The 12980-nt window shown below is 39.9% G+C and overlaps 1 protein-coding gene across 4 annotated transcripts in view; it reads left to right on the top strand.

Annotated features, from left to right (window-relative positions):
* Positions 1-9106, top strand: part of Enah (ENAH actin regulator) — a 122494-nt gene extending 113388 nt beyond the window's left edge. For all 4 annotated transcript variants that reach the window (XM_052200341.1, XM_052200338.1, XM_052200340.1 and 1 more), the window contains 3 exons: positions 3649-3727; positions 5622-5679; positions 6156-9106. In XM_052200341.1, the coding sequence (XP_052056301.1) occupies positions 3649-3727; positions 5622-5679; positions 6156-6193 (175 nt within the window). In that variant the 3' untranslated portion in view covers positions 6194-9106. The remainder of the gene's footprint in view (positions 1-3648; positions 3728-5621; positions 5680-6155) is intronic.
* The last annotated feature ends 3874 nt before the right edge of the window (positions 9107-12980 follow it).

The raw sequence follows: 12980 nt of genomic DNA, 5'->3' as shown, positions 1-12980 counted from the left end.
GATTGTTTTTGACAACAGGTCCTGTGAGTCATTACACAGGTATCCTCCTGCTGTGACTTTGTGATTTCAGACTTCTCAATAACACGTCCAGGATAGGGCTGAGCTTTTTCTACCTGGATTGGTAATCACCACAAGGGAGACATTTAGGAGGATTGTGGATTCTTCTGCTGTAGGTGTAGTTTGACACTTAAAAGTATAACTCTGTCGGGCGGTGGTGATGCACACCTGTAATCCCAGCACTCTGGGAGGCAGAGGCAGAGGCAGGTGGATTTCTGAGTTCGAGGCCAGCCTGGTCTACAGAGTGAGTTCCAGGACAGCCAGGGCTATACAGAGAAACCCTGTCTCCAACCCCCCCCCCCCCCAAAAAAGTATAGCCCTGCTATTTGTCGTTTGATAGTTGGACTCACAAATGCTGGAATGAAGAGGAAAACCATGCTGCATTGTCTAGTTGGGAGTGTTATGATTTTCCTTTAATGCTGTTCTCATCATGATTATGTGACAAGACCTTTTAAAAATGGAGTTTAAGGTCCTGTGCTGGTTTTGCTAGAACACAGGATAGAATTGTAGCCATAGGTGAAACTGCTTAGAGTACAGTCTCTTGTTTCCTTGATGTAATGAAGTGAGTGTCTTTAACAGTTTGTATCTGACATCCTGAGCACATTGATTTTTTAGATCAGGTCAAACCTCAGATGTTAAACATACCGGTGCGGGAGTGGGGCTTAGTGGTAGGTCATGTTCTTAGCACACGTATGGCTTAGGTTTGATCGTTAGCATTGCCCCAGCACCTCTAAAGGGCCGGTGGCCAGTATCAATCATCTACTTCTTAGTTGAAAAAAGGCAATTTTTTAAAGTCTCCAGAGGCTTTTCAGTTATTTGCAGAATTAATTTGAAAGAATAGGAAGTTAAATATTGTGGTATCATTTTATAGGCAGATGTCTAGGTAATGTTCTCTTAAAGCTTAAAACAAAAAAAACAAAACAAAAAATGTGTAGCCAGGTGGTGCACACCTTTAATCCCACCACTCAGGAGGCAGAGACAGGTGGATCTCTGAGTCTGAGGCCAGCCTAGTCTACAGAATGAGGTCCAGGACAGCAAGAAACCCTGTATTGAAAAACCAAGGGGGCGGGGGAGGAAAGAAGCGGGGAGAAAGGAAAAAAAGAAAAACGGCATGTATTTAAACATTTTTCTCAGTTAAAAGTGAAAACCCATAAGATAAAAGTGACAACGGACATAAGAGGGGCATGGTAATGTATGCCCACAATCTCCCCCTCAGGATACTGAAGCAGGGCTATGAAGTAAGGGTAGCTCGGACTACATAGTGAGACCTTGTCTCAGATAAATGATTGAACACATAAACCACTGAAATGTGTATTTTATTAGAAATATATTAATGTTTGCCAGGCACAGTGGCATATTCTTTAATCCTAGTGTTCTGGAATCAAAACCAGGATCTCTGTGGGTTTGAGGCCAGCCTGATCTACATAGAGAGTCTCAAGGCATCCAGGGCTACATAGAGAGATATGGTCAAAAAAAGAAAGAAAGAAATTAATGTTACAGTTTTAAAATGCACATCAGGTAATACACATCCTAGGAGTCTATAAAGAGGCTATGTCAGTAAGTAGTTCTGTAATTGGACTCTAATCAAATTCTTATTTGCTAAAATATCTTTTATGTCACTGGCAACCAAAATATTTGGTAGACTTATTTTTCTGACTAGTTAAATTTCCATAAATGTCCAGCCTTTTTATTTGTCTCTTTGAGGTGGGCTAATTGTTCTAAACAAAAGGTTTATTAGGAAAATCTTCTGGAACATAGAGAGAAAAACAGTACCTTACAACAAAATCTTCTGAGTCACGTTACTGTTACCCACACCTGGTGCCAGGATAATGTTCCTTTTTTAAAAAAAGAAAAAATAAAAGTGGTGATTGCTTCTTTCCTTCAGTATGAAAAGTTCCCCCCTGAGTCAGTTCTCGTGGTGGTGGTGGTGGTGGTGGTGGTGGTGGTGGTGGTGGTGGTGGTGGTGGTTGGTGGTGAATTGCATGGTAGCATGAATTTTTTTTTAAATTGCATGTTTGCACAATTGTTAACATTTTAATTTGTTTAATAAATACAGATATGTTTATACACAATAGCATATTTCTTCATTAAGTAGCAGATTGTACCTGTTTGTTTGAATGTCAGAAATATTCATTATATCTTAGGGGGGAAAATCACTAATTGACCTCAAATGGAAAAAATAAAAGCAGATTATTAATAATTTAATTCTGGAAAGCAGAAATAATTAAGTAAAATGCAGTGTGCCAACCCTGAAAAAAAGTTTACTGCACCTGACTAGACACAGTACACTGGGTCTCGAGTTGTAAATGACTACAATTAAGTTGGCACCTCAACAAAGCAAGGTGTGTTCTCATAGGAGGAAGGGCAATTCTTTAGATAAATCCTCAGGACATACTAAACAAAGTTTCTGGAAGTTATTATATAAGAAGATACCTAATAAGTTAAAATCGGTGGCTTACTCTTGTTTCATAATAAGCTTTTTAAGCAGTAATATGTTTGAATATTAAAGCAAATTTAACTAAGTATATCATCTTCATGAACAATACTTTTAGGTTTGGAGTATTATATCTAATGTGAATTTAAAGATACAGCTTTATAGCAAGTTACACATGTTGTGTCTTGATTCAGATACATTTCTAACATTGGTACTCTGTAAAATTGAAGTGCCGTGATTGACTAATGGTTTATAGAATGGTTAGTTCTAAACCAGAAAATGGAGGACTGAAGGACTGAAGCTCCAGGTTTCCTACTGAGGATTTTCTCTTATTTCCAGGATTGGAGAGGGAGCCATGACTGACTTATTTGGTGTTGGAACTTACCAAATATGCCAAATTCCTAACACTTATTTTACTGTGTAAAAATTTCAGTAAAAGCTACATTTTTATAAGTTCAATTGTAATTGACAGACAGCTTCTGTCTTAGAATTTCCCAGTTTTGTTTTTATTTATTCCGCTTTCTTCCTCTTCAAAGCAGAGTGTATTTATGGATTTACAGGAAGTTAGAATTGGATATGAGAGTATGCTTCTAACCCAGTAGTCAGTTTTCAGTTTTTTGTGTAAATACTTAAAATGGAAGCAAACAGGCTAAGAAATTAGGCTTATGAAATTATTTCTTCCTAGAAACTGATGCTTAGAACTTACAAACTGATATTTGTTGAATATTTAAGACAGAGCTTTCCCTTTATTGATTTGCTTGATATTTAATACATAATATAGTATTTAAAAAACATGACTGTGTCGTATGGGCCTTGGAGGTTTCAGCTGGTTGCTTTGTTGAGTCCATGGCCAGCGTGCCCGCATGTTCTCTGGTACTAGGGAGTACTGTCTTCTTCTCTCTTCGTAAAGGAGTTTCACCGTCTTGTCTCCTTTGTGTCCTTTTTCTTTTAATATAGATGATTAAATTGATAAAGTAAAAGACATTTTCTGCTACCTGTTCTAATCAGTCCTGAAATTTTGACAATTAACTTTTTAGCAAAATGTTTTTAAGAAATGAATTTAAATCTGGCTTTGGGATGACAAGTTTATAGTTACTGACAAACTCATTAAATGTTGTGAATATAATTTATCTGTCCTGGAAATTTCTTTTGTACAGACCCAAATCCACATCTTCATCACAGCCGAGTGCCAATGGAGTCCAGACAGAAGGACTTGACTATGACAGGCTGAAGCAGGTGGGTACTTGGTGTAGCTTTCTTTAAACTTGTTTTTTAGGGGGTGATGGAGAACCTGACCTATATAATTCCACACAGGTGCTGGGAATACTCTGAAAGTTCAAACAGTCACAAATATTTTAGACAAATTAAGCAGTGGCCATAGTAGTTCCATCATGTACATCTCAGTTCCTTTCTGGGTCATTGACCTCCCTTTAAATTCCAGCAGCCGGGAAAGCATAGCTTAAGTGTAAAAGCAAGGCTTGCAATCTCATCAGTGGGCTTTTACCTTTGTTAGCACCTTGGCAACAAGAGACCAAACAAATCTGAGCAGATGTGACTCTGGCAAGTATGTAAGGAAATGGGCACCCTCACACACTTAGGATTTCTAAGAAGCAGTTTGGAAAGCAAAGCTTTAATTAACTTCTGACCAGCGATTGCATTTGAAGTGATTTGTAAAAATAGATTGGTACAAAAGTAAAAGAATCTTAACAGATTGGTAATCATCACCCTCACTCAGGCATGAAAAGCTTTTTCTTTAATGAATTTTAAAAGAATATAAATTCTTCCTGAAGTGAACAGCATAGCACCCATGTAATTTAGTATTTCTTCCAAAGGTAGCTGTTGGTTTTTACCAGTCATTGTCCTTTTAAATTTAAGTCTACACATGAATCTACAATTCTTGTTTGTTTGTTTGTTTTGGTTTGGTTTTTCGAGACAGGGTTTCCCTGTGTTGCCCTGGCTGTCCTGGAACTCACTCTGTAGACCAGGCTGGCCTTGAACTCAGAACTCCTCCTGCCTCTCCCAAGATTAAAGGCGTGTGCCACCACCACCTGGCGAATCTACAATTCTTGGTGGAAGATAGACCATCATTCACACACACACACACACACACACACACCCCTAGTTCCCAACACCACATCATCTCTTACAGCGTCCAGTTTCAGAGGCTCTGACGCTCTTTTTTGGTCTATTCAGGTACCAGGCACATAAGTGATGCACATAAGTTAAATTTATGCTCAATGGTCTGACATTTTAATGAATTATTTCTCATTTAGTGAATTATTTCTGCTCTCAGAGGCCAGAAGGGGGCGTCAGATCCCCTAGAATTAAGTTCAAAGGATTGCAGGCAGCTGTTTGGAACCAGCCCCCACGCTGTTTTTAGATACTAAGTTGAAATCCGGTGCATGGTTTGTACTCACAAACCATCTCATTTCAGACTTACTTCATTTTAAGAGCTCAGCAGCTCTGTGTGGCTGGTGCCTGCTCTGTTAGGTACTTGAAGTAGGCTTGGCATCTGTGGTGCCAAGAAATGGCCACACTTCAAATGAGGTGACAAATTTGCCAAGAGCTAATTGTCCAGTGACCTCTTCCTTGAAACTTTTGTATGTATCACATCTCAGAGAGCTGCCAGAGGACTGGGCATCACAGCCATCTGAATGACAGGGCTGACTGTTTAAGTTCTAGTCTTTCTCATATCTTACTAGGCCAGGGTAAACAAAGATGGGTAAGGAGAAAGTAATGTAAATAGTGTTGGAACTGTGGAATCTGGTGTCAGGGTATAGGCTGCTGAGGTGAGGTCAGCAGTGGGGTGTGCACGTGTGGCTGAGCATAAGGATCTGAGCTTGACCCCGGGAGTCCAGCCAGCCAGGCATGTTTGTGCATAGTGTCCTCGGCTCGCTGGACCAGCCAGCCTGCCTACAAGATGAGTTTCACCAGTAAGAGGTTGCCTTACCAAAGGGGGGGTTGGGGCCCTGCACTTGTAAAATAATACCCAAGGCTCATGGGTACATACACATACAAGAACCATATGCTGTGGTGTGTTCTCTAACTTTTATCTGAACAAGAAACTTCTTAGACATCACTTCATTTTTATTTCTGTCTTGTTTCCTGGTGTTCTCTCTTGATACTTTAGGACATTTTAGACGAAATGAGGAAAGAACTAGCAAAGCTGAAGGAGGAGCTTATTGATGGTAAGTGCCTGGCGCTGGCTCCCCAGAGGGCAGTTTGGGTGACGGGCCGCTCACGCCTTCCTCACGCCTTCCGGGGCCTAGCCTTTGCTTAGGTTGCTGGAAAGCTGCCGTTTGGAGTTATCTGTGAAAATGAAAATAAACAGATTTCTAAGTGTCAAGTGTAGAATTTGGTGGGATCAATCAGGCAGGTCTTTCTCTAACATGAATCTCCCCACCTGTCCATCCCACTGTGCTGCCCTTGTTTCAGTAGCCGCAGAACCAGTGTTTTTGTCTTGAATCTACAAGGGAGGGGGTGGCTGAACAAAGCCTTGCGAGATTAGTATCTTTGTGAATTAAAGAGCTGTACAGTGAGGGTTTCGGTTCTGTGTCTTTTTATGAGGGAGGCTAACCCAGCCCTGAAGGTTTCTCAGGATGACTGTCAGCTGTGTCTCCTCTCTGCCGTACTGACTGTGAAAACCATTTCTTCCCTGTTGTAGCAATCAGGCAGGAGCTGAGCAAGTCGAACGCTGCATAAAGAAGCAAACTAAGGAGGGGCAGGACTCGAATCTGGAGAAAACAAAAATGCCTACAAACAACTCCTAACACCCCCAAACTTTTAAGCTGTAAGAAGAAAATGGATACACAGTCAGGAGGGAACCCGTCAACCTCTGAAAGCCTGCAGACATAGTGACTCTGGCGATCAGCCGTCCCTCCAGTGTGCTGCTTTTATTCTGACCTTTACCACAGGATGGAGAATTATATTGGAGTTCCCTTAGCAGTACTAAACCCGTCAGGCAAGATCACCGTGCATTGAAATATTTTCATGTCTAGATGAATCTGCACGTTTTCCATAATCCATTGCTAAAATAAAGACGAGAAAGGCTTAAGAGATTTTTTTCCAGAGGGCGCTGATAAAGAATTTGATTTAGTAAGTTCTGCTGTTGCATTGTAAATGTTTCTCTCAGGTTTGTCTTCCTATCATATTTGATATTCCGTGAACAGTTAAGATCATAAAGTATGGAACAAATGGAATTGTATGTGCTTTCAAAAGGTGGTATTTATAAGAATGGTCCTAAATTGTTTAGTCCCACTTGAGGAATTTTAGAATGATAGGAAGTCTCTCGGGTTAGCCTTCATGCAGTTTTGTAGTTTAAAACATAAAGTCCGTCCAGAAATTAAAGATTTAGATGCCTTCCTAAATTGTTACAATGCTTTACCAAATCTATGACTTCTATATAACAAACAGTGGTCAAATGTAAAACATTCTATTATAGATTTGCTGTAGGTTTTCAACCTTTTTTAGACATATGCATGTGGACATTTTTATAATGTAATTACAATCACCACAAAGTTAGCTTTTTTAATTACAGACAATAATGCATGTCATACTAATATGTAGTGGCCTTTTCAAGGCCTAGTCCCAGGGGAAATATTTTGTAGAATATAGGGAAGTGGGAGGAAGGGAAGGAATAATTTTTTTATTTAAAGTTAATTTCTGCACTATTTTTTCTCAATTATCTGCATGAATTATAATGAGACATATTTTGTGACTTTAATCAGTAAACATGTTAACAAAACCAAGTACTTAATCTTTTACATCATGTCTTCAGCTATTTGTATTTTAACCAGCAATTTAAACGGTCTGAAGCATGATTCTGAGCTTCGAGTGAATTACATCTCACTGTGGAACTCAAAAGTTTGATCACTGAATTTGGCAGTTATTTTCACTAGGTCCCCCACAGTGCTGCAGGTGTTTGGGTACATGCTCCTGACTCTGAAGCTGCTCCTCGGCCTTTGTTGTGCTAAAATACAAGAAATATCAATGATGGCAGCAGCCAGAGTCACAGGAATCACTAGGTAAGGGAACCAATGAGGAGGTCTGCAGTTCTCCTTTAATAAAACTAAAGTGAGGCTTAAGTGGTAGGCAGTGTCTGATGCTGTTACACCCTGAGTGTGTGTGTGTGTGTGTGTGTGTGTGTGTGTGTGTGTGTGTGTGAGAGAGAGAGAGAGAGAGACAGAGAGAGAGAACGCATGTAATAGATATGTTCCACCCCTTTACAGAAATTTATAATTGGCAAGATTAAAATAAGAGAGAAAATTCTATATGTTGTAATGTTAGTTTTTTGGAAAATCTAGGAAATCAGAAGTTCTCCAGGCTCTCCATCATGATTTATGCTTGAGGTATTTATGTGCCATATTTGCTTTGGAATCTTTGGTTATCAGAACCTTTACTAAAAAATAGTAGAAACACCCCACTTCATTTGCTTTCCAGATTTCATGCCTCAGCTGTAAAGCAAAGCTTGATGGGAGTAAGTTCCTAAGTACTGCAATTTGCAATTAGCACGGCTACAGAGAGGTCTGAATGAGGGGTTTTGTTAAGAGTGTCTCTCTCTGTAGAAACTTCATCTTTTAAAGTATGAGGGATGAGTGATCATAAGTCAATTCTATGGTTTCCTCTCCCCATCATCCGTTGTCTTGCAGTACTAGTAAAGGCATTAAAGATGTGGCAGGTGTGTGTGTGTGTGTGCTGTTCTAAAAGAAGTAGGCATCTCATTTACTGTTGAACGTTTGATTACACAACCACTTGGATCGTGTAAATGTGTACGTCTCTTACAGAGCTGATCAAACATCGCTTTTTGTTGCTAAAAGTTAAGTAGTCTGTAGTAGGTAGAGTACTGGGTCTAAATGGTCCAAAGTAAGACAAAATGCTGAAGTCAAACGCTAAGTCCTAAAAGAAGCTGGTTTATGCACTAAACGTTTTGTGCCTTGGTCTAATATTTAACATGATGTCTGTAAAATGGCAAAAACACAAAACAAAAAAAAAAACAAAAAACCCGACATTGGCTCATGATGTATCTGTGTCCTCCATGATAGTACGTTGTCCCACATGACTAAATGTGCTCCTCTCTAGAAGCTTAAGTGGACTCTTCTATACAGTCACTGTCATGTGGGATAGTGTGTCATCGCTAGAGATTTCAGTGACTAGGATGGGAAACAAAAGCTTGAGTTATTTTCCCAAAACTGTTCCTTGGAGCCATATTGCTTCTGTGTGGACCATCTTCAGATGAGTGCAGTTTAGGGATCCTCTCTGATGGCAGGAAGGCTCTGCTCTCCTCAACACTGTGATCTGACCTGTGACAACTCTACAATACACTCTGAATGGCTAGCAAGTCAATAGCAAACAAACTGAATGTACAAACCTTAGTGTGGTGCTGAAATCTCTTCAGAATAGTAACCATGATCTTAAAGTCTGTTCAAAAATTTACGAGCATAATGTATCAATCAGAACTAAAGATGAACCACTGATGAATGTTCAGTCTCCATGCTGCAGGCATGTTTCCTGTTTAGGCCTTCAGTTCTCTGCTGTGTCCGCCATAACTGTTCCATTTATCTCCTACACGCTGACTTCATTTGTGCGATTGAAATAAAATTGCAGTATATACTTGTTTCTTGTTTGTGACACTTAGATGATCTTCTGAAATAGTGTGTTAATTCTAAACCAAGTGATACTAGGTGTAAAATCAACACCTCATAAAGCCCAAGGCTTCACTGTTTACAGTTTAAACATCATGTCACTGTTCTTTAAAGATTTCATCCAAGTCAGGAAGAGTAAGTAACACAAAGGGAATGTGTAATGATCTGTCTACCTTTGTACTCCTTCTGTCTTACCTTCTCTCAGCACAGCTTGACACGGTGTCTTCTGTAGTCAAGATGGTTGAAAAGTGTTTTACTCCATTTTTTTTTTGTTCTATAACATGGTCATATATATTTCACCTCATATATGCAGTTCATTTTTCTTTGTGTAATTTGCATATTAAAGGATATTGCCAAGTAATTAACTTTAAATGTAACAGTCTGTACCATCTACAGTGATCTCTTTAAGTTGGCTTCATGTATATAAGCCTCAGCACCTTTATCTATTATAAAGTTCCATTTTCAAACTGTAATGTCCTCATTAGAAGTACAGCAATCATGTGTGTGCATGCGTGCGTGCGTGCATCTCAAGCTCATCCATCCTCTCTGTGTACTTCCTGTTCCTGGCATTAATTTGCATTTGAAGCATTTTAGGTTGCTCACTATTGTGAAAACTCCACCTGGTTTTTCTTTTTGTCCTAACTTACACTCCTGCTTTATCTACAAATTAAAGTCACTTAAATTCAAAAGTGAATTAAGCAGCAAGTGCTAAGCTTTTCCATTTGCCTGGCTAAAATTGCTATCTCTTACTTTTACCCATCTTTTCCGTGACACCCGTGAAGAACTTGTGTGTTTATGATTCAGGGCTTGCAAAGGTGAGCTGCAGAACCTGTTTGATTTCTTCCTGTTGCCATGACAGGAAGAATTGTTTGAGCCCTTTACCATGTCTCTAATCCTGTGGACATTCATATAATCCAGCATCCTGGAGACAGAAAGAAACAGGCAGATTGTGGATCTGAGATCAGGTCTAAAACAAATCAGTAAACTTTTCTGTGGGTCATAAGCATAAAAATGATACCCTACAGCCGGGTAGTGGTGGCGCATGCCTGTAATCCCAGCACTCTTGGGAGGCAGAGGCAGGCGGATTTCTGAGTTCAAGGCCAGCCTGGTCTACAGAGTGAGTTCCAGGACAGCCAGGGCTATACAGAGAAACCCTGTCTCAAAAAATACCAAATCCCCCCCCCCAAAAAAAATGATACCCTATAACACAGCGTGTAAAACAGGTGCCTCTCTCTTTTCACACTAGAAAACCCACTTCTCCTAAAGACAGTCTAGTTTTCACTTCCAACTCACCCTCTTTCTGGTAGCGCCATTTTTGTTTTTAATAGAATTGGTATCTGATCATTTCCCCGGAGCTCTGAGATAGAAAAGGATCCTATGAAGTCACTGGGGTTGATGCCTCTGACTCTTTAGTGAGAGCCATTTACTGTTTTTTTAAGTTGAGTTTATTTTTTTGAAATCAAAATTTGTATCTTAAGGAATCTGATTGAACAGTTATTCTGGTCAGAACTTTATGTGAAGATCCTGGAGAACATGTACGTACAGGAATTGCTTTTTATTAAGCATACACCTGTTTGACTAAGAAACTAAAATTAGCAATCTCTCAAGAGAAGCCATTTATTTATGCCAAATATTCTTGGGGTTGAGGGCAGGGATATGATAGAGTCTTTCTGTTCCCAACATCAAAATAAGCTGTGGACTAAATCTTGTTCCCTATGTTGATGGTTTTTTGAAGTACCAAGATTCTTTTTAAAGCCTTTTTGTTGGTGAATGTGAGCATGTTCATATGGAAACCAGTGTTCTACCTTGACACCCACCTTCTTGGAGACAGGGTCACAAGTTCAGCTAGACAGCCTCGGAGATCATCTTGACTCTGCCACTCTCTGGGTTTACTAGTTTGTAGCACCACACCCAGCATTTTGGCATGTGTTCTGGGATCTAACTGGTGACCATGAGCTTGTAAGGGAGGCACTTTTCCAATTTAGCCAGTTTTTATAGCCCTGCTCCCCTCTTTTTTATTCACATTGGAATAATGAAATATTCAAAATGTAAACCGTAAGGTTGATTAGAAAAGAAAGCCGGGAGTGGTGGCTCACGCCTGTAATCCCAGCACTTGGGAGGCAGAGGCAGGCGAATTTCTGAGTTCGAGGCCAGCCTGGTCTACAGAGTGAGTTCCAGGACAGCCAGGACCACACAGAGAAACCCTGTCTCGAAAAACATAAAAAAAAAAAAAAAGTCAAAGTATGAACTATGTTAATTTGTAAAGCAGCAGTCACCATGAAAAGGTAAAAAGTGACTTGGTTGTTGTGACTTGATGTTAAAAAGAATTTTCTACAATCATTGGTTCTGTCTGTTGAAACCTAAAGATAGGAATTATGGGAGGAGGAGGAGGAGGAGGAGGAGGAGGAAAGGGTTTGAGGAATGGCTTTGCCCTTCTGTTACAGATGCTCTGTTACAGAACTCCTGAGTCCCTATTAGTTTTCCAGTGCTTGCTTAACATATAGAATAAGTAAAAACTGAAGCTTTGGTTAAGTGTTTGAACTAGAGATCAGTCACCATACCCTAGTTTGAAGCTTACTGGATATTCTAATAAAGAGCTTCTAGAAGTTTCTGGTGTAGAACCCCAGGATTCCTGGATAAAGGATGGCCTTGATCAGGTACCCAAGTACGAGCAGAGATGGTCGCAGAGTACTTGACTGGCTTGAATCAGGAAACTCTAGTATTGCTAAGTTCATCACAAATTCAACCTTTTCTAAACATAAACTGAGAGATAATAGAACTTTCCATTCTGCTAAAAGTTAGAAGTGTCCATGCGCTTCACTAAAGAGCTATTTGTAAGTGACAATCTCCGTTTAGTCTGTAAATCTGTTTTAACTGCTCCCTTTTGATTCCAGGAAGATTTCTTTAGCAGTAGATAACAGAATCCTTCAAAGAAAAATTAAGTGTCTTAATACAGGCAGTGGAATAGGGTGTTGGCCAGTGGTGGTATCACAAAGGAAATGAAGCCCCAGATTAAGAAGTGTACACAGATTCTAACTCTGGGATGCATCGCAGTTGTGATAGGATTGCATAGCATATATGAGGATTAATCCCTAGCATTGAAAAATCAAAAATCAAAACTTTTTTTTTTTTTTTGGATTTGGTTTTTTGGAGACAGGGTTTCTCTGTGTAGCCCTGGCTGTCCTGGAACTCACTCTGTAGACCAGGCAAGTTTGGTACCTAAGAAAAAGTTTGAAATTCAGTGTTCTTTAGTCAATTCTGTCTACACAGCCTTCCTTTAAAGTTTTTGTTGTTGTTTAAGATTTTAAACTTGTTTTAGTAGAGACATATAAGATTGTCATTACACTGCCAAGCTTCACCTAGATACAGGCAAGTTTTGGCATTTGATATTCAAAGTTGTGGAATTTCCCTGAATATTTTGATCCTCAATTCCTGAGATCTGTCTGTTCTGGGGGATTGTCTTAACAATCTTAAAACCGCAAGTCCTACCTGATGCCAAAGCCACCCAGGCCTCTCTTGTCTATCAGGAGAAACAGAACTAAGCTGGCTTAGCCCTTTGGGGACCAACCTTGGTGCATAGTGTGTGTCATCAGCTTGGCACTTTGCCTGGGAGAACTATATCTCAGGAAGGTAATTGGGAAGGTCTCCATATTAACCTGGGGGAAGGGGAGAGATAGGTTAAAATCTAGATACAATATCTATTTTCTCCTGGGGCAGGGAACAGTTTCAGGAGTGAGTCTACTGAACTTAGGTATCTTTGGTTCCTGTGAGGCATCTCAGATGTATATCTTGTCTCCATGATCCTGCTTTACTATGACTGTGAGCCCTGAGGCTGCCAGCCTTTGACT

This window comes from Apodemus sylvaticus, chromosome 12 (genome assembly GCF_947179515.1).
Source record: "Apodemus sylvaticus chromosome 12, mApoSyl1.1, whole genome shotgun sequence".
NCBI lineage: Eukaryota > Metazoa > Chordata > Mammalia > Rodentia > Muridae > Apodemus > Apodemus sylvaticus.
This window is presented reverse-complemented; position numbering and strand designations above follow the sequence as displayed.